Here is a 19,884-nt window from a genome sequence, read left to right as displayed (position 1 = left end):
CTTCACCTTCTGATAAGGAATCGACCGCTGACCGCGCTGGAAGCCTGCAAACCTGCAACATAGTAGCAAAGACGACTACTGCAACTCTGTAACGCTGATCCTGCCGCCTTCTCGACTGTTTTCCTGCTTGTGCATGCTGTGGGGGTAGCCTGCCTCCTCTCTGCACCAGAAGCTCCGAAGAAATCTCCTGTGGGTCGACGGAATCTTCCCCCTGCAACCGCAGGCACCAAAAAGCTGCATCACCGGTCCCTTGGGTCTCCTCTCAGCACGACGAGCGAGGTCCCTCGAATCCAGCGACTCTGTCCAAGTGACCCCCACAGTCCAGTGACTCTTCAGCCCAAGTTTGGTGGAGGTAAGTCCTTGCCTCACCTCGCTGGGCTGCATTGCTGGGAACCGCGACTTTGCAGCTACTCCGGCCCCTGTGCACTTCCGGCGGAAATCCTTTGTGCACAGCCAAGCCTGGGTCCACGGCACTCTAACCTGCATTGCACGACTTTCTAAGTTGGTCTCCGGCGACGTGGGACTCCTTTGTGCAACTTCGGCGAGCACCGTTTCACGCATCCTCGTAGTGCCTGTTTCTGGCACTTCTCCGGGTGCTACCTGCTTCAGTGAGGGCTCTTTGTCTTGCTCGACGTCCCCTCTCTCTGCAGGTCCAATTTGCGACCTCCTGGTCCCTCCTGGGCCCCAGCAGCGTCCAAAAACGCCAAACGCACGATTTGCGTGTAGCAAGGCTTGTTGGCGTCCTTCCGGCGGGAAAACACTTCTGCACGACTCTCCAAGGCGAGAGGGATCCGTCCACCAAAGGGGAAGTCTCTAGCCCTTTTCGTTCCTGCAGAAACCTCAGCTTCTTCTGTCCAGTCGAAGCTTCTTTGCACCCGCAGCTGGCATTTCCTGGGCATCTGCCCATCTCCGACTTACTTGTGACTTTTGGACTTGGTCCCCTTGTTCCACAGGTACCCCAGATTGGAAATCCACAGTTGTTGCATTGCTGGTTTGTGTCTTTCCTGCATTATTCCTCTAACACGACTCTTTTGTCCTTAGGGGAACTTTAGTGCACTTTGCACTCACTTTTCAGGGTCTTGGGGAGGGTTATTTTGCTAACTCTCACTATTTTCTGATAGTCCCAGCGACCCTCTACAAGGTCACATAGGTTTGGGGTCCATTCGTGGTTCGCATTCCACTTCTGGAGTATATGGTTTGTGTTGCCCCTATCCCTATGTTTCCCCATTGCATCCTATTGTAACTATACATTGTTTGCACTGTTTTCTAAGACTATACTGCATATTTTTGCTATTGTGTATATATATCTTGTGTATATTTCCTATCCTCTCACTGAGGGTACACTCTAAGATACTTTGGCATATTGTCATAAAAATAAAGTACCTTTATTTTTAGTATAACTGTGTATTGTGTTTTCTTATGATATTGTGCATATGACACTAAGTGGTACTGTAGTAGCTTCACACGTCTCCTAGTTCAGCCTGAGCTGCTCTGCTAAGCTACCATTATCTATCAGCCTAAGCTGCTAGACACCCTATACACTAATAAGGGATAACTGGGCCTGGTGCAAGGTGCAAGTACCCCTTGGTACTCACTACAAGCCAGTCCAGCCTCCTACACCCTCCAGCTCAAACTTCAAAGACTAAGACACTAAATTACATTTTTATGACTGGGTATTGACTAAAAGAAGGGGAGCATGAGGCTCCCAAAATTGCCAAGCAGCCAGTCAGGCTGTATGTAGAGGAAGAGAAGCACTGCAAGACTTCTAACCTTTGACAAAGACTGGGAGTTATGGTCTGCCAGTCTCCCAGCTGGGTGAGGGGACTTCATTAAGGGAAATCGAGGACCATCTGCCCTGGAGCCTGAAGCACCAATACCGACCAGCTTGCCAAGACCAGTGTGCCCTGTGAGGAAGTAGAGAGCACTTATCGGGAGTGAGGTCTAGTGATAGATTCTGGCGAGTGGATCCCCCATAGCAATGTGTGCAGAAGCAGTTGCTGCACCAATTGGGCCATCACCCGTGTGCAGACTCAAGTCGGCGATGCAGGATATACGAGAGCGGCCGCTGTGAAGTTAGCTGTTGCAACAATTGGGCTGTGGCCATGTGCAGGTTAAAGTCTGCAACCCCAGATGCAAGAGTAGGGGCTGCAGCAAAGAGCAAAGGTCATCACTTGGTTTCGTTGATAAGGGAAGGCTGTCGTCGTGACCTGCGAATGACTGAGCCCCAACTGAAGTATTGGAACTTGAGTGATCATAGCCCTAGGTGTGAGGAGGTTACCGTGTCTTCGGAGGGAGAGCTGTAAACAACCAGCTACTGCCCCTGCAAAGCAAAGAGTGCTTGCTACTCACCACCAGAAGCCACTGCAGACGTCCATGACGTCAGAACGTGGAACGCTCCCAAGGACTCTGGTTGAGCCACCCCAGCAGGAGAGGGTAAGACGGTTCATAGGGCTGAAGGACCCACGGGAACTTGTTCTGCCTCGTAGCACTGTGGGTGCTGGAGCTCTTTTGATATTAAAACTTTAGAAGAGTCGGAGTGAGGCTACTAAGCCTTGGACTTTTAGCGTGGCCTAACCTGAATGTTGCCCATTGTGAATAGGGTCTAACCCTTACCAAGAGAAAGAGGAAAGTGAGATTCAGTGCCCTACATACCTCACTGTAGAATAATGACCTCAGGAGTACTCAGTGGATAATTTTTGTATGCCCTATATTTTTCTTTGTGATATACACACAAACATAATATATATATACAAACACACACACACACACACTCTTTTTTCCTTCAAAAAAGCAAGTATTTGACGGGCAATCATTTACTGCTGCTATTGAATGCATTTTGGAGTTGTTAGCATGTATTCATCCCCTGCATCTATGGTCTTCCGCCTCCCCCCACCCCAAAGCCTTGGATTGCACGACATCCGCTACTACTGGGAGTCAAGTGCTGAGGTGTACTTGGCCCAGTTGCTCACGACCCATATTAAGTCAAGCTCAGGGATATTGGAAGTAAAAAGCTTCAAACCCCCACAGATGGGACCAGTAGCTCCTGCCTGCCCAGTGGCCCAGTGAAAGGGGTTCACCCAGTGTAAGGAAATGCCTCCTTGGCATGGTTGCCCCCTGACTTTTTGCCTTTGCTGATGCTATGTTTACAATTGAAAGTGTGCTGAGGCCTGCTAACCAGGCCCCAGCACCAGTGTGCTTTCCCTAACCTGTACTTTTGTATCCACAATTGGCAGACCCTGGCATCCAGATAAGTCCCTTGTAACTGGTACTTCTAGTACCAAGGGCCTGATGCCAAGGAAGGTCTCTAAGGGCTGCAGCATGTCTTATGCCACCCTGGAGACCTCTCACTCAGCACAGACACACTGCTTGCCAGCTTGTGTGTGCTAGTGAGGACAAAACGAGTAAGTCGACATGGCACTCCCCTCAGGGTGCCATGCCAGCCTCTCACTGCCTATGCAGTATAGGTAAGACACCCCTCTAGCAGGCCTTACAGCCCTAAGGCAGGGTGCACTATACCATAGGTGAGGGTACCAGTGCATGAGCATGGTACCCCTACAGTGTCTAAACAAAACCTTAGACATTGTAAGTGCAGGGTAGCCATAAGAGTATATGGTCTGGGAGTCTGTCAAACACGAACTCCACAGCACCATAATGGCTACACTGAAAACTGGGAAGTTTGGTATCAAACTTCTCAGCACAATAAATGCACACTGATGCCAGTGTACATTTTATTGCAAAATACACCCCAGAGGGCACCTTAGAGGTGCCCCTTGAAACTTAACCGACTATCTGTGTAGGCTGACTAGTTCCAGCAGCCTGCCACACTAGAGACATGTTGCTGGCCCCATGGGGAGAGTGCCTTTGTCACTCTGAGGCCAGTAACAAAGCCTGCACTGGGTGGAGATGCTAACACCTCCCCCAGGCAGGAGCTGTAACACCTGGCGGTGAGCCTCAAAGGCTCACCCCTTTGTCACAGCACCGCAGGACACTCCAGCTAGTGGAGTTGCCCGCCCCCTCCGGCCCGGCCCCCACTTTTGGCGGCAAGGCCGGAGAAAATAATGAGAATAACAAGGAGGAGTCACTGGCCAGTCAGGACAGCCCCTAAGGTGTCCTGAGCTGAGGTGACTAACTTTTAGAAATCCTCCATCTTGCAGATGGAGGATTCCCCCAATAGGGTTAGGATTGTGACCCCCTCCCCTTGGGAGGAGACACAAAGAGGGTGTACCCACCCTCAGGGCTAGTAGCCATTGGCTACTAACCCCCCAGACCTAAACACGCCCTTAAATTTAGTATTTAAGGGCTACCCTGAACCCTAGAAAATTAGATTCCTGCAACAACAAGAAGAAGGACTGCCCAGCTGAAAACCCCTGCAGAGGAAGACCAGAAGACAACAACTGCCTTGGCTCCAGAAACTCACCGGCCTGTCTCCTGCCTTCCAAAGAACTCTGCTCCAGCGACGCCTTCCAAGGGACCAGCGACCTCTGAATCCTCTGAGGACTGCCCTGCTTCGAAAAAGACAAGAAACTCCCGAGGACAGCGGACCTGCTCCAAAAAGACTGCAACTTTGTTTCCAGAAGCAGCTTTAAAGAACCCTGCAACTCCCCGCAAGAAGCGTGAGACTTGCAACACTGCACCCGGCGACCCCGACTCGGCTGGTGGAGAACCAACACCTCAGGGAGGACCCCCGGACTACTCTCCGACTGTGAGTACCAAAACCTGTCCCCCCTGAGCCCCCACAGCGCCGCCTGCAGAGGGAATCCCGAGGCTTCCCCTGACCGCGACTCTCTGAAACCTAAGTCCCGACGCCTGGAAAAGACCCTGCACCCGCAGCCCCCAGGACCTGAAGGACCGGACTTTCACTGGAGAAGTGACCCCCAGGAGTCCCTCTCCCTTGCCCAAGTGGAGGTTTCCCCGAGGAAGCCCCCCCTTGCCTGCCTGCAGCGCTGAAGAGATCCGTTGATCTCTCATAGACTAACATTGCGAACCCGACGCTTGTTTCTACACTGCACCCGGCCGCCCCCGCGCTGCTGAGGGTGAAATTTCTGTGTGGGCTTGTGTCCCCCCCGGTGCCCTACAAAACCCCCCTGGTCTGCCCTCCGAAGACGCGGGTACTTACCTGCAAGCAGACCGGAAACGGGGCACCCCCTTCTCTCCATTATAGCCTATGCGTTTTGGGCACCACTTTGAACTCTGCACCTGACCGGCCCTGAGCTGCTGGTGTGGTAACTTTGGGGTTGCTCTGAACCCCCAACGGTGGGCTACCTTGGACCAAGAACTGAACCCTGTAAGTGTCTTACTTACCTGGTAAAACTAACAAAAACTTACCTCCCCCAGGAACTGTGAAAATTGCACTAAGTGTCCACTTTTAAAACAGCTATTTGTGAATAACTTGAAAAGTATACATGCAATTGAAATGATTCAAAGTTCCTAATGTACTTACCTGCAATACCTTTCAAACAAGATATTACATGTTAAATTTGAACCTGTGGTTCTTAAAATAAACTAAGAAAAGATATTTTTCTATAACAAAACCTATTGGCTGGATTTGTCTCTGAGTGTGTGTACCTCATTTATTGTCTATGTGTATGTACAACAAATGCTTAACACTACTCCTTGGATAAGCCTACTGCTCGACCACACTACCACGAAATAGAGCATTAGTATTATCTATTTTTACCACTATTTTACCTCTAAGGGGAACCCTTGGACTCTGTGCATGCTATTCCTTACTTTGAAATAGCACATACAGAGCCAACTTCCTACACCCAGCCTGATAATTTCCAAACCAATCATAATAAAAATATACACAACCAGGGGCTTTCAGTCAACCCCCTTTATCCAGTGGTCTGTTTAAGAGGTAATCCACATTTCGCTTCCAGCCACCATGGTATTCAATATGGCACAAAGTTTCAGCCCGGTACATACACTGGCTGTCTTGCACTGTGAGTGAAGTATTTTCACTGTTTATGTGTGCATAGCCCCCTGAAAAAAAGTCCACTTTAGTGGTAGAACTAAAATACCTGGATTGTTGGTCCACTCTATTTTTATATGCGTTAACCGTTTTCTGAATGTTTTTGTATAAGGGAACTATATATAAAAATGTTTGTATTAAAAATTGCGCCCTTGCCAAGACTTGGCCAATGCTTGTTAAATGAAGTGTTGACTAATATTTTATGCCCCCTCCAGGTAACAGTACAAAAAGGCAGACACATTTGTAAACCTATGCATTTTCAGATATCAATAGGCATATTCTCCTAGCATATTAATTTTAATTTATTTTCAATAAAACTCAGAAAGAACTCCAGACTTTCTGATTAAATCATGTCAGAGAGCTCTGTCTAGAAAACATATTTCAGCAGTCTGTGATTAGTGACGATCTGTGGCTGGTAAGGGTCTGTTCTGAACGGGTACTATATACTCCATTATCAACAAACTGTATCCTTGTCAGAGAGATTAGGAGCTAAAGTCAATATTGTGGCTATTGCTGCCAACAAGGTAGACTTTGGAATGTCCATGGGCTTTTGGTCTGTCTGCAGCATTTTATCTTTTACGTGGCTGCTTCCACAATTTGACAGCATGCCTGTGGACCCTAATGGGACATGGATGAATTGTTTGTTACATCCTCCATTAGACAATATCTGAAAACCTACCTGTGAGCCCCATTCCAGCTTCCGGTTGGCTGAGGATACGATTTTGCTCCTCTATTGTTTTCTTTACGTGTGTTTTAACCCGCTCTGCTTTTTGTGATCTCTGTGTAAAAACAATTAAAAAAGAATACAACCAACCATCAGTGTAGCTCGCAACAAAAGTGATATTTCACGCTGCAAGTTCGACTTCGAAATAAGCCTTCCACCTCCGAACGTATGCAGGGACAAATAGGAGGAAGTAGGAGAGAAGCGAGCAGTGGCATTATATTTGGATTTGGATTTGTCCCACTAAAGTCTATGCTGGAAATCAAGAATTGATTCTACTCAATTCCATCTCTGATTAACAAAGTTAATTTCTAAATGTCTAGATGATAGACATCTTTGTCCATAAATCACAATGTTTAATTTAATTAATTAGAACTACACATCCACAACAATTGCTACAACTCACTGTATATTGGACATTAAATCAACACAAACTTTCTCACAGTAAAAAGTACGAAAAAGTGCTTTGGAGATCAAAACATAAAGGCTAGTTGCTTTCATTGCTTAAGTCTAACCTCACCCGTCAACCATACTTTGACTGTACTCAATGACAAGTTGAATTACATTGACCCTCGTTCAGTTATCTCAAAATATACATGGATGGCATCTGGATAAGGGAAAGACTGCGTTCAATTTTTACGTGAGAGTTCCTCATTAACCACTAAATTAGAGAGAGCACCAACTATGAAATACAGTAATCCAAGCTTCCACACTACAGGTAATCAACACGTTACATTTCATGCCATTGAGAATATCAAATCCTACAATTCAGACTTTCGTACATGTACCAAAGCTGAAGTCTTAATAAAATTTGAACAATATCATTTTGCAAGACAATTTCCCTAAACTGGCTTCAGCTACGGGACCAGATTCTAGCAAGAATGAAGGTGAGAATAGAAGAATACTTTGCCACTCCATATCTCCCAAGCACAGAAATGTCACTCTGGGCATTTAATACACTCTTTGTTGCAACCACATATTCCCTGTCAAACCCAAAGCAATCAGCTACACAATGCCACAAAAATCAAAGCCCAGAAGCATCAATTCTCAAACAGGTACCACTCAGAAACGAGCTGTGTTTATTCAGAAGTGATGCTGCCTCAATAACGGCATAGAGGCAGCGTTACAGGACATCATAGGACTCTCGCCAAATAGGACATCACAGGAAGGGCCATCAATGACATAATACAGTACATTTTTAAAACACAATTGAAAACTTGAGGCCGCAACATGTTCACGGTTAATTAAAACAATAACATATATGTGCACAACAAGTTCTAACACCGACAAGCATAGGTTTGACCAGCAACGAACAGGACGTTTTTTGTCTTCTAGTCATCCTCATCAGTCATAAGCCCTACCAGTCACTGACCTCTATTCCTGCGTGTTGCCCCTCCATCCATGCATGCATGGAAGGGATTAGTGCCAGCTAACTGTACTATCAAGGGCAAGAGTAAACAATGAACGTTACCAACTCAGAGAGTATTACAGGAGTCTGAAGAGAATCGTGTGAAATGACCAATAGGAGATCTTAACATTCCCATATGTTATAAGCCTGTATTTCTTCTCAAAAGGTGACAGTGGAACACATTACCAGCTGTCCACGCATTTCCATTCAGGACACTGTAGATGGTACTGGCAGCTGCTCAATAGTAGCAGCAGGAAAGATACTCTGCATTAGCTGAAAAAGTCCTGCTAGTACTCACTGCAGCATTAAAAAGGCTGCAAGAAACGACATGAAGCAGGACTGCATGGCCAAGAAAGCATTCAGCAAGTCACTTGCCATTCCTGACTGGGATGAATAGAGTTCTCCAGGTTTGGAGAGAATGGTGAAGGATGTTATAAAGCCAGAGCTATATTACAAGCTTCTCCTCTAGGCGGCTTCCTTTTCATGCTGCCTACCCCTGACCACCCTCTCTAGGAAACCTGCTTCCAGAGAAAACATTCACAGAGGTCTTACTTGACAGCTAACGACGACCAGGGACCCCTATATGAAATTCAGCCTGGAAAACCCAAACAATTCAAATTACATACTCAGCTAAGAAAACCATCTGCAAAATGACAGCAGATACCAGATTGTTCTGTGACTTTCCCAAGACTCGTTTAGACTGCCAGTTGCAAGGACTTTCATCTCCTTTGCTTTAACTACCCACTTTGGGGTCCATTTAGAGTCTGACATGTTGTACTCTGTTCCAGCATGGCAGTGGAGGCATGTAGTCTATTGCCTGGGTGACCTACAGCCCACCATGTCTGCAGCTCTTGCCTACCTGGTGGAGACTTACGTGCCTTCAGAGGAGCCACTGAGTAGTCTGAAGGCACTATGTTTTCCGAGTGACTGCCATGTTTGATTCAGCTGCTCAGCACTTTTTAAAAACAAAATCACAAAGCGAAAGTTTATTTTTGAAAAACAAACTATAACAAAGACCATCTAATAGCCTGGACACCCTGCATGTTTTCACCTCATTCGTGGCAGAGAAACCAATCCGCCAAATTCTAAATAACTGCCTTAGTGCCTTCTGTGAAGCTCCTCTAATGTACAACATAGTGCAAACTTCACACTTGCTGTTACTCTTTACACATATTGAGCTGGACAACCTCCTTAATGCAGGCAAGTCGTACAGTTCTGGACATAGTAGAAACTTAGGACACTTTAGTGTGCCAGCCATCTTACACTGAGCTTGCTCTGTATAACATATCATTTTCCACTCCTGATGTTATTTATCCCTTGTGGTAATGTCGGGGCAGCAATTCATTATTACTACACCACAAAGTTACAAAAGTGCATAGAGTGAAGTTGGGTGAGTCTGGTAGGCTACAATAGAGAGGGGTTGAAGAAGCACCCTGGACAAGGAAACTCAGTGCTAATCCCAGCTGCTAAGACCCATTCTGCTTTACCCCTAGCCAGAGCTGCTTCTTATGCTATGACCTCATTTCCCTGACGTAGAGCCCTGTTCAGGGGTCCACGTTCCACTTCTTGGCCCACGAAAAGGGATCCAAACTTTTGGGGTATAACCTTCGGTGAACGGCCAGGCAAAAGCTTGCAAATTATTCCTACATCAAACATCCTAAGACCGCATGGTATTTAACTCACAAAACACCTGTTTCCTGTTATCTCCCTGCTATTGAGATGCACACAACCAAGCTGACACATCTGGAGAAAGAAAGTAGATATAAAATGCAGAAAAAATATAGGTGGCATGCAGTGAAGATCAAGTCTGAAGAATTAGGGACTAAACCGGACCCCTCAGTTAGTGCACTTCGAATCCTTCGACCATCCCGATACATATTGGCCTTTTGCTGACTCCTTGCATGAGCACTTTCAAAAATCTATTTTTAGCATATTCAGTTTTATCCTATACCTAGACACAGACTATTTCCCATAAACACAGCACATTTTCTGATGTACAACGCCCATGCCATGACCAGTGCACCTCTTTGTCACACCACTTTCTGACCTTATTAAACTAAACTCTCTGAAATGGAATCATCTCTTCTCCCTTGTGTAACTGGGTCTAGGGCCATAAATTTAGTCAACATATCAAGCATGTGCCTAAACTGCGACTGAGCAGTGGGGCACAAAAATCACAGCCTGCCTCCTGAGGACAGTTTCCGTCACAGTGGTATGGCCCTGCTCCAGGCCATAGGGGGTTTACTTTGGCATCTTTTGCAAATCACCAACAAGAGAGATACAAGTTATTTTAGATTTTTGCTAATCACATTTCCACAATTCAAAGTGATATTACAGGAGGAAAAGGAGCTCTTAGCACCCTGAAAAGTCTTACATACCTGCAGCCGGCGAAATGTTTGATGATATTCCTTTTTAAGGGAAGCCAGCTTCTCTTTAACCTGTAAAAAGAAAACGGGATTTTCTTTTAGTTTTCTATATGGGAGATAAATGGTGTCTCTCCCGGTTGCTCCCTGAGAAGTGACTAGTATGTACACGTTTCACTATAGCAGACTTCTTGAATGAGAGGCTTGATTGAGATTGCTCGGTTTGGAGGAAGTATCCATTGCCGATTTCTATGGTAACTGAAGGATAAGCCCCAATTTTTTTGCAAATACACTGTAGACTCCATACACGACTTCTTTGTCAGAGATCTATGCTACTTTACTTTGGGTGATGGCAATCAATGATTTATGGTTGGGAAGTCTATTTTGCTACTTGTGTTTTTGAAACATGAAGTAGGGTCCCGATTTCTCAATTGGAGGTGTGAGTACGTTGTTGGTTTCTACCTTGGTATTGCTGACTCCTGGGTATTAGAATACTTATGGTGATCCTGACTTTCTACATTACTCCACATGTAGTATTTCTTTTGTTTTTAAGTTATCCTTTCATGGTTTTATATAGTACTTTTACCCTAGATTTGCTGTGTATATGCACTACAGATATATGGGGTTACTGACCTTGCAAGGATTGCAGGCTACTATGACCAATGTGTGTCTTACACCAACTAATCAATGGGACAAATGTAATCAGGTAATCTGCCCCACAACTCTTGTCCTCCACACAGATGGGCAGAGGATAAAGAAGTATAGACAGTCAGCAGCAATCATACTTGCAACACACAAAATCTGTGCAAGGACTGTAAGTGAAATCCCCACACCTGAAAATCACATTCAAGCTTACTGATAGCAGCTCTGTGGAGTATCTGGAATCTAGTCTGATGTCCTGCAGGAAATGCGGAGATCAATTCTGTCTACCCCGGATTGATCTGTAAGATACTTGAAGTCTGATTTGTTGACAAACCAATTTCTCTGGAAAGATTTGGGACTCACTAATTAGCACCTTACCTTTTCTCTTTCTTCCCTTGTTAGCGTTTTACCCATTGGTTCATCCATAGTTAGTTGTGCCCTCCAATATTCAGAGGGCAATTGTTCTCATGCAAGTTGGTGACCTTCAGATACAGAGGTCCTTGTACACCAAATCCATCTCCCAGGAGAAGCATTGCCAGTTAAAAATGAAATGGTCTGTCGAGGAGCATCTGTGAAGGAGGAAAGCAGAATTAAAAATAACTGAATTACACTAAACCTCAAAGTAAGACTCCACCAGTGAAATTCCATTCATACTTATTTCTCAGTTTGTAAATTTCGGTTAGGGTCACCTGGGACCCCCAGTAGTTTTCCCACTTCTGGAGGTTTTCCTGACACTTTCCAGACCTTTCATCAATCAGCAGCCATATTAGTCACTGTACCACGATCAATGTCAAACCTAACCACACATGGTCATAACAGTTACTGCTGAGCACTGCAAAAAATGCTTTGGTACACCAGGAACTAGTTCTGTAATAACCTAAGATGCTCCCGGTCACTTACTAATTTATCACACAAGTCACTAACAGACACCAAGACATCTTGGGTGGCCCATAGGCAGGAAACAGGCCATGAGAAATCTACTTATCTGCTCGATATGGCGAGTCAGATTTTATCAGGGTAAGCTACTTTCAAGGTCTGCTGGCTCGTTCTGGCAATCTGGCAAACAGGGGTTCTGTGCACTCAGACAGTGAATAAGCAATAAAGATGCCTTTAAACCTTGTTGTTTTCTTGTTCCATTTGTCACAGTTGCTCTGCATTCAAAGACAGAGGTCAAATATCAGAGCATGTCTTCTTACAATTTGCTGCTTATTTTACCATGGAGGTTGGCGTTTACCTTACTTTCTCTGACCGCAAAGTTATAGGATTTTAGAAAGTGAACTGCCTGGGGAGTGTGAAATGGAAGACTGTGGGATTTAAGCTTTTATTTTTAACCCACAACATTTAAATAGCTTGCAAATGAACTGTACAAATATATTTCAGTAGTTAGGAAAGCACATTTTTTTGTACTTCTGTGCAATGGAAACAATTATTGTAACAAGATGAAAACAAATCAGAACATTTTACTTGATGATGTGCAAATGATAAATATGTTTGCTCAAACCCAATTTCCACAAATTATTGTTTAGAATGTCAGCAGGAAAGCTTGTGGCCATTTCTGGAAAATGTGCTGTCTAATTACCAGTAGCAACCACATCATGCTTGAGTAACATATTTATTAGATATTTGTTTTTAAACATGAACTAAGAAACATTCCTGCCCCGCCCTCAACAGGGCTGAAGAATCTACTCGACCACTCCCATTAGCGAGTTTTATGAGGAAGAGCTATTTTTAGATTCCACTTGACCCTTTTGGGAGTGGACAAAGAACAGGTGTTCTGTTCAGTCAAAAACTGAATTAGCAATTAAGATGCCTTTAAATCTTATTCTTGTCACATTTGCTTTGTGTTTGTGTTCAGAGACAGAGGTCAAAAGTCAGTTTGTCTTCTTGCAATGCAAATACATTTCCTTGTGACAGCAGAGTTCAGAGAACACTTTACATGGTGATGTGTAAATGATAAATGTTTTCTGAAACCTAATTTTCACAAATTATTGTTAATGCACTATATAGTTTTATCAGTGAAGCTGCAAGTTAGTGAGAAGGTTTCTGGACATTTCTTGGAAATGTACTGTCTGTAAGTGACAGTGCGCTACGACATCATGCTTTAGTAATATATTTATTAAAAGTGAGTGTTTAAACATAAACTGAGAAACACTCCTGCCATGATGGCAAAGCTATTATTAAACTAAGAGGCAAGTCATGCAAGGCTCGTGTGTACCCTATATGTGGGCTAGATTTATTATATATGGAGCAAATGTTTAGTGTATTTAATCAAACAAAAAAGAGGATTTTTTTTTTTTTCCACAGCAGAAATGCTTAACTCCTATATTTGTAAGTGCACTCATATGTGAAAATGAAGAAAAGGGCGACTGTAAAATACAATATTTGCCTGGGATCACACAATTTGAGACCCCTTTCTGGGTCAAGTACATTACAGTCATGTCGAGTAGATTATTCAAGTTACTCGACATGCATGTATAGTAATATTTTTATGATTTTTCGAGGCCTGCTCAAGACAATTCTATTAGTGCACAAAGAGGCAAGTCAGGGGTCACGCGTGCCCATATGACGGCTAGACTCTTATTTTACGTGAAGCAAAAGTATAGTCTATTAAATCAAACAAAAGAGCTGTTTGCACAGCAGAAATGCTGAACTCACATATTTGAAAGTGCTCTCACACGAGACAACGAATACGCGAGGATGGAGTTTCCTGAGTTCCACTATGCAGAACTCCGCGTAGTGGCCAAGAAACTCTGCAAGCGGTGGAATGCGTTAGGTCGGGCTGATTTTCAGCTCCGGGTGTTTGTCCCATACTAAAAAATCAGCACGAGCGGCACAATGCGCAGAGCAAGAGGGCGCTGCTTCTTTTCTGCCGCTTGGGTAGATTTTCTACTTGAGCAGGAGCTTCTCAACGCAAGCAGTAGCAACTATCCGTGACTGCCTGCGTAGAGAAATCTCGCTGGGAGGTTGTATGGAGTAAGATTTTCCTCGCTCACCAACTTAACATAGGTAAGTGTGAACGAAGAAAAAAACTCCGCTCTGCAGAGTTTTTCAAAACTCAGTGCTCTAAGCGGAGCAGGAAATACTGCAATCTCCGCAAGCAGAGCGAAGTTCACCGCCCACTCCTAATAATGAAGGAAAAGGTAACTCTGTAAAATAAAATATTTGCCTAGGATCACACAATTTCAGAACAGTTTATGAGTCAAGTACATTACAGTACATTACAGTTGGATCGAGTAGATTATTCAAGCCACCAGACCTCCAGGCCTGGTAACATTTTTATGATTTTTTGAGGCCTGTGACAGGAACACAAAGTGGCCCAGGGCATACCTTCTCTCCACAACCCAAAACGCACTAGGTCTTAGTCACTCATAAAACCCTGTCTTTGATGGCTAGGCACCCCTTAATGATTCTATGCCTTCCAGGTCACTGTTGGAACCCGTGTTTATGGCAGGACATGTCTACAGTCCTCGATTCCACTGATATTTCACAGGACCTCTCAAATTACCCAGATACCTTGAGACACACCAGGAAGCTGCTACAAGCACTTCAGGGACTCAGTCGGAGAGTAAACTGATCACCTCCGTAAAATAGGGCCCTCTCAGCCATGGCAGGAGTCTTTTATAAGATGTGACCCTGCTCAATTATTTTAGGGACTGCTCCGGCACACGAGGGCCCCCACCTGCACATTCTTCACACCTGTGCACTTCTCCTTTATGGATATATCACTTCTGTCACTGCAGCTTCCTGCAGGTACTCTACTCCTCCTATGAGTACTGCCTCCAAAAGCAGAAAAGGAAACACTAAACACTTTGGGGCCATAAAAACTATGATATCGAGCTATGCAAATAGCAGAACACTGAGTGTTGCATTTTGTTAACATGCGATCTTACATACACACCTTATCCTGGGGGCATCTTCTACCACTCCTGTTTCTTCTCCCTACTTCCTTTTTTGAGTACTATTATTCTTTCTTCTTCTTTTTCAGTGCTCTGACTGCAGAAGTGTACAGCCATAAAGTTTGTAAATAGTGGCTGTCACTGTAACACAATGTTTACAAGCACACCAAGATTCCATCGGTCACGTGGAGAAGTGTGGCACAATGGTTAGAGTGGCAGACCCTGAAGCAGACATCTGGCTCAAGACCAGGGTTCAAGTCCCGCTTCGGCAGGTCTTGGGCTCAATTCCCTTGGACCAGATAATTCTCGCCTCGGTGCCTAATCTAATTAATGGGTCCCACTCTGCAACTCTGGGCAATAGCTTGCTTAATCTCCACAACGGCCCCAACAGCGCTTGGATGCCTGGCTTCTGCCCAGGAGTGGGCACCTCACAGGGAAAAGCCAGGAGGGGTTCCATAGCGGTATGAGTACAGCGCCTTGAGACCCTAACGGGTGAGTAGTGCACTATACAAGTGCAAAATTTACATTTACATTTTACATTTACATGCAGGTCCATCCAGAAATCACTAAATTCAGCATTAGCCATACCCACAATCACAACTCAACGTTGTAATATACCATAGCAGCACAGAAGACTCTTTAAACTTCACAGGCATGACGTACAGAATCCACGTGTGGTACAATGCTGTAAAAGTAATGTGTTTAATGTTTTTGTTACATATACACCATAGAAACACATAGATAAAAGTAAGTGTGGTAAGAGACCGTGCTGTTGATTTGGTAGCACTCTGCCATACTATTGGTGCTGAGTAGGTTCTCTCTCACCTCTACTGCGAGGATGGCCATTTGTAGGTGAGCTTAGGACAATACTCTGTGGTGTTGATGGTTGAAACAAATGTGTTTGGATGGCCTATGAAAGCCACAAAATGGGGCATGTGCAATGATGTTTGGATTGGGTAATCAGTGTGAGAAAAAAAAAATTGTTCAAGACCAGAGTCATTTAGTGAGATTTTGGATGGTGCTCTCAGCAGGTGAGAAGGCTCCCATGACTGTCCTGTGGGACAACAGCAAAATGACATAAGGCTGCAGCCTCTATGTGACCAATTAAATAAACCACAACAGATTTAGGGGGTCATTCTGCTCCGCCGCCCGCCAAAGTCCAGCCGGCAGAATACCGCTGCGCGGTCAAAAGACCGCCGCGGTAATTCTGAGTTTCCCGCTGGGCTGGCGGGCGACCGCCAGAAGGCCGCCCGCCAGCCCAGCGGGAAACCCCCTTCCATGAGGATGCCGGCTCCGAATGGAGCCGGCGGAGTGGAAGGGGTGCGACGGGTGCAGTTGCACCCGTCGCGATTTTCAGTGTCTGCGTGGCAGACACTGAAAATCTTGGTGGGGCCCCCAGGGGCCCCACGACACCCGTTACCGCCAGCCAGGTTCAGGCGGTCAAAACCGCCAGAACAAGGCTGGCGGTAAGGGGGTCGGAATCCCCATGGCGGCGCTGCTTGCAGCGCCGCCATTGGAGGATCCCCTTGGGCAGCGGGAAACCGGCGGTACACCGCTGGTTTCCCGTATCTGACCGCGGCTGTACCGCCGCGGTCAGAATGCCATGGGAGCACCGCCAGCCTGTTGGCGGTGCTCCCGCGGTCGTTGGCCCTGGCGGTCCATGACCGCCAGGGTCAGAATGACCCCCTTATTGTCATGACTTGCCTTGTTGCAAATTTCTTTACATCAGATCTTTTAAAAAATAAATGTTTAAGTTGACTGTCAGACTCTGGCTTTCATGACTTCGCCTCTAGCGACTCCCTCTTGTCAGCTGCCACACCCTGACCCCCAATTTATGGGATCCAAGAAAGGGTTGCCACATACCCGGTTTTATACCAGCATGATCTGTATTTTATGTCCCTGCAGGTACCAAAAAAAACACAGAAATCCGTAATTTCCCCCATATCAGTGAATACTTTAATTAGTAAATGTAAGATGACAACGCTTTAAAATGTGTTCTACAGCTGACTTAATGACCACTGGCTGATATTTAAACAAAAACAGAAACACCGTGTTAAATATGAATACAGACGATCTCATATAAAGTTCAACTGGAGTATCACGTCCGGAACTTTACAGAACTTAAAACGTGAACAGATGGCCGGTATTTTTATTTGGGAATGGTGGAGAGCCTGTGTAATGTTTTTTTCCCAATTCCAGCACACTCTAGAACTGCATGATCTTGACGGTAAGGGAAAATTATAAAGTGAGTGCAGGAGTGGCTGTTAACACCACTCTGCCTGCCTCGCCCTGACATTTTATGTCTTAGTGCATCATGGCATGCTGGTGGGATTCCAAGCGGGACGGTTAGGCAAGAGAAGGGACAGAGAGGCAGGAAGTGGATGATTGCTGTCCAGGTCGGGCCCAAAATAAAAGGGAATAGTAAGTCTTGCCTAAATGTCTTCCTTACACATGGCAAAGTGATTGGTCCAAACTTACACCAGGCGTCAAGCCGCTTTCGCATTCAAATTTATTGAGCGGCACGGAAGTAAAAAATGCCACTTCAGATACTGCAAATTTACATACTACAGCGTAGCGGAGTGCAGATTAAAAAATCCTCTGTGTGATTTATTACCTAAGTAACTTAATATCACTTTACCCAATTTGAGGCGCATCATATTCAGAAGAGAGGAAACAGAACGGATCAGAAACAGTGAGCGATACAACCATACACGAGGAAACATCCATTCGTCACGCGCCTAATACTGCGTAGTAAAATTAACATGCATCCATATTGGAAGCACTATTTACATGGTGATCCGCACACCCTTGAATTAAAAGGGGAAACCGCCATGTTATAGCTGTACATGGCGAAGGCAGCCATACCCTTTCACGAGTTACAATTGTACACGCTTGCAAAGCGGATACTGTTATTCGCACGCCTCTATAAATAGTACACATTGTGAACACGGTGACCGCACACCAATCTTAAAGTATTATTGTTACTGTACGGACACAGAGATCCGCACGTCTTTTCAAATAACTTGCACTTACATTTACGGATACGGTGATTCGCACACCTGTGACAACAGAACTAAATGGAAGGCAAATAATAAAACATTGTGCATATGGTGATCCATACATCATTTAAGTATAATATCAAGTATCCAGAATAACACAACAAGTACGCACAATCTTCAAATTCCACCACCACAACCATTTTTTTATGTCCTTGAGAGCCACCTATTAAATGGCGTGGATGGAAGACTTATTTCTTAAAATATATTGCAACTTTAGAAGTCAATGGAGAAGAATTATCAGTCAAAAATAAGAAAAAAATATTATTGCACACATTGAGACCAGAGGGTTTACAGTCATATGAACAGATGAGAAAGAAAACTAGAGCCAGCGACGATACAGATGTATTAAAACATACCTCAGAAGATCTTGACCAGTATTTATCACCATCTGTACGCGTATCAGTTGACAGATTTAATTTTTTTCAACGCAGTCAAGGAACACCCGAATCAACTGATTTTGTTGCAGAGTTATCAAAATTACCTATTCCATGTAGATTTGGGAAGCTTCATGATGAATTGATGAGAAATTAAACCGTCATGTGTACAAATAATCCACAAGTTCAAGTACGACTCTGGGCCAACAGAGACTTTTCTCTTTAAGAGGCAATTTACATAGTGAAAATGTGGTGCTGTGCTGAAGCAGCGTTGAACAAACAGGATATGAAAGAAACAATTAGAATTATTAAAGGAACAATACCAAAAGGAAAAGACAATACAAACTCTAAAGGGATAAATTGAAATAAGTCACAAATTGGTTCTAGTTCTCAGCCGAACATGAATAAAGGGTTACAAAACAAAAAAAACTAATGACAGAGCATGTTATAGATGCGGGACAAAGATCATCTAGCATATCACAAGAATTGCCCTGCAAGGAAACAACAATGCTCACATTGGGGTACTGTATGCCATTTTGCAAAAGCGTGTCGCAGGAAATGGAATCCGTCCATAAACAAATGTATTGAAGATTCCGAAGCTTCAGAACAGGAGGAGGACAATGCATATTATGAACCGATTAGGATGTGTTAGGATTAGTAGATGGTATTAGGAAAAAACCCACATGTGATGTAATAATTGGGTGCGTTCATATCAACATTGTGGCAGATTCTGGATCATCCTATCGTAAACCAAAAAAGGGTGGGATGTGAAGTTTAGGAATTTTTCTGGAGCTATTCTAGAGCCATCCGTTGTACATCCAGCAAGTTTCACTGGAGATCTGATACCCATTGTAGGGTTTTTTAAACTTTGTTTTGAATTTTAAGGCAGAAAGGCTGAGGGTAAGTTATATGTAGCTTAAAAGGACTCTTCCATTCTAGGATGGAAAGATCAAGGCATGTTGGGTGTAATGTTGGACCCCCAATGGCCCAGAACAGGTCAACAGGTCTTAGTTTTTGGAAATTAATGTAACCATTTGTTGTGCATACAGTTTCTAGGTGTTTTTTTCTAACAAAACAGATTGTTTAAAAGGTTTCCAACATGAGATAATTCTAAAGAAAGATAACAAACCAGTAACACACAAGGTGAGAAACATTCTGTTTAGCATAAGAGATGACATGAAGAGGGAATAGAGAACATAAATATCTCCTTTGTTGGTGGCAAGGAAATGTAATGGTAAATTAAGGTTGTGTGTAGATTTAAGTGATATAAATCTGAACATCCAAGTTGATAAACTCCCTCTACCAAAAATTAACTAAATGTTAGCCATGACCAGAGGGATTAGCTGTTTGACACTAGATTTGACAACAGTGTATCATCAGATTCAATTACACCCAAATAGCAAACAGTTAACTGCATTTATAACACATTACGGATGCTTTCAATTTAAAA

At 44.4% G+C, this 19,884-nt stretch overlaps 1 protein-coding gene across 1 annotated transcript in view; it reads right to left on the bottom strand.

Annotated features, from left to right (window-relative positions):
- Positions 1 to 19,884, bottom strand: part of PALB2 (partner and localizer of BRCA2) — a 152,461-nt gene that overhangs the window by 125,865 nt on the left and 6,712 nt on the right. Inside the window, exons 2-4 of the mRNA XM_069209683.1 lie at positions 11,484 to 11,674; positions 10,479 to 10,538; positions 6,651 to 6,750 (exon numbers count right to left, since the gene is read on the bottom strand). Of these exons, the coding sequence (XP_069065784.1) occupies positions 6,651 to 6,750; positions 10,479 to 10,538; positions 11,484 to 11,531 (208 nt within the window). The 5' untranslated portion in view covers positions 11,532 to 11,674. The remainder of the gene's footprint in view (positions 1 to 6,650; positions 6,751 to 10,478; positions 10,539 to 11,483; positions 11,675 to 19,884) is intronic.

This window comes from Pleurodeles waltl, chromosome 10 (assembly GCF_031143425.1).
Source record: "Pleurodeles waltl isolate 20211129_DDA chromosome 10, aPleWal1.hap1.20221129, whole genome shotgun sequence".
Classification (NCBI taxonomy): Eukaryota; Metazoa; Chordata; class Amphibia; order Caudata; family Salamandridae; genus Pleurodeles; species Pleurodeles waltl.
This window is presented reverse-complemented; position numbering and strand designations above follow the sequence as displayed.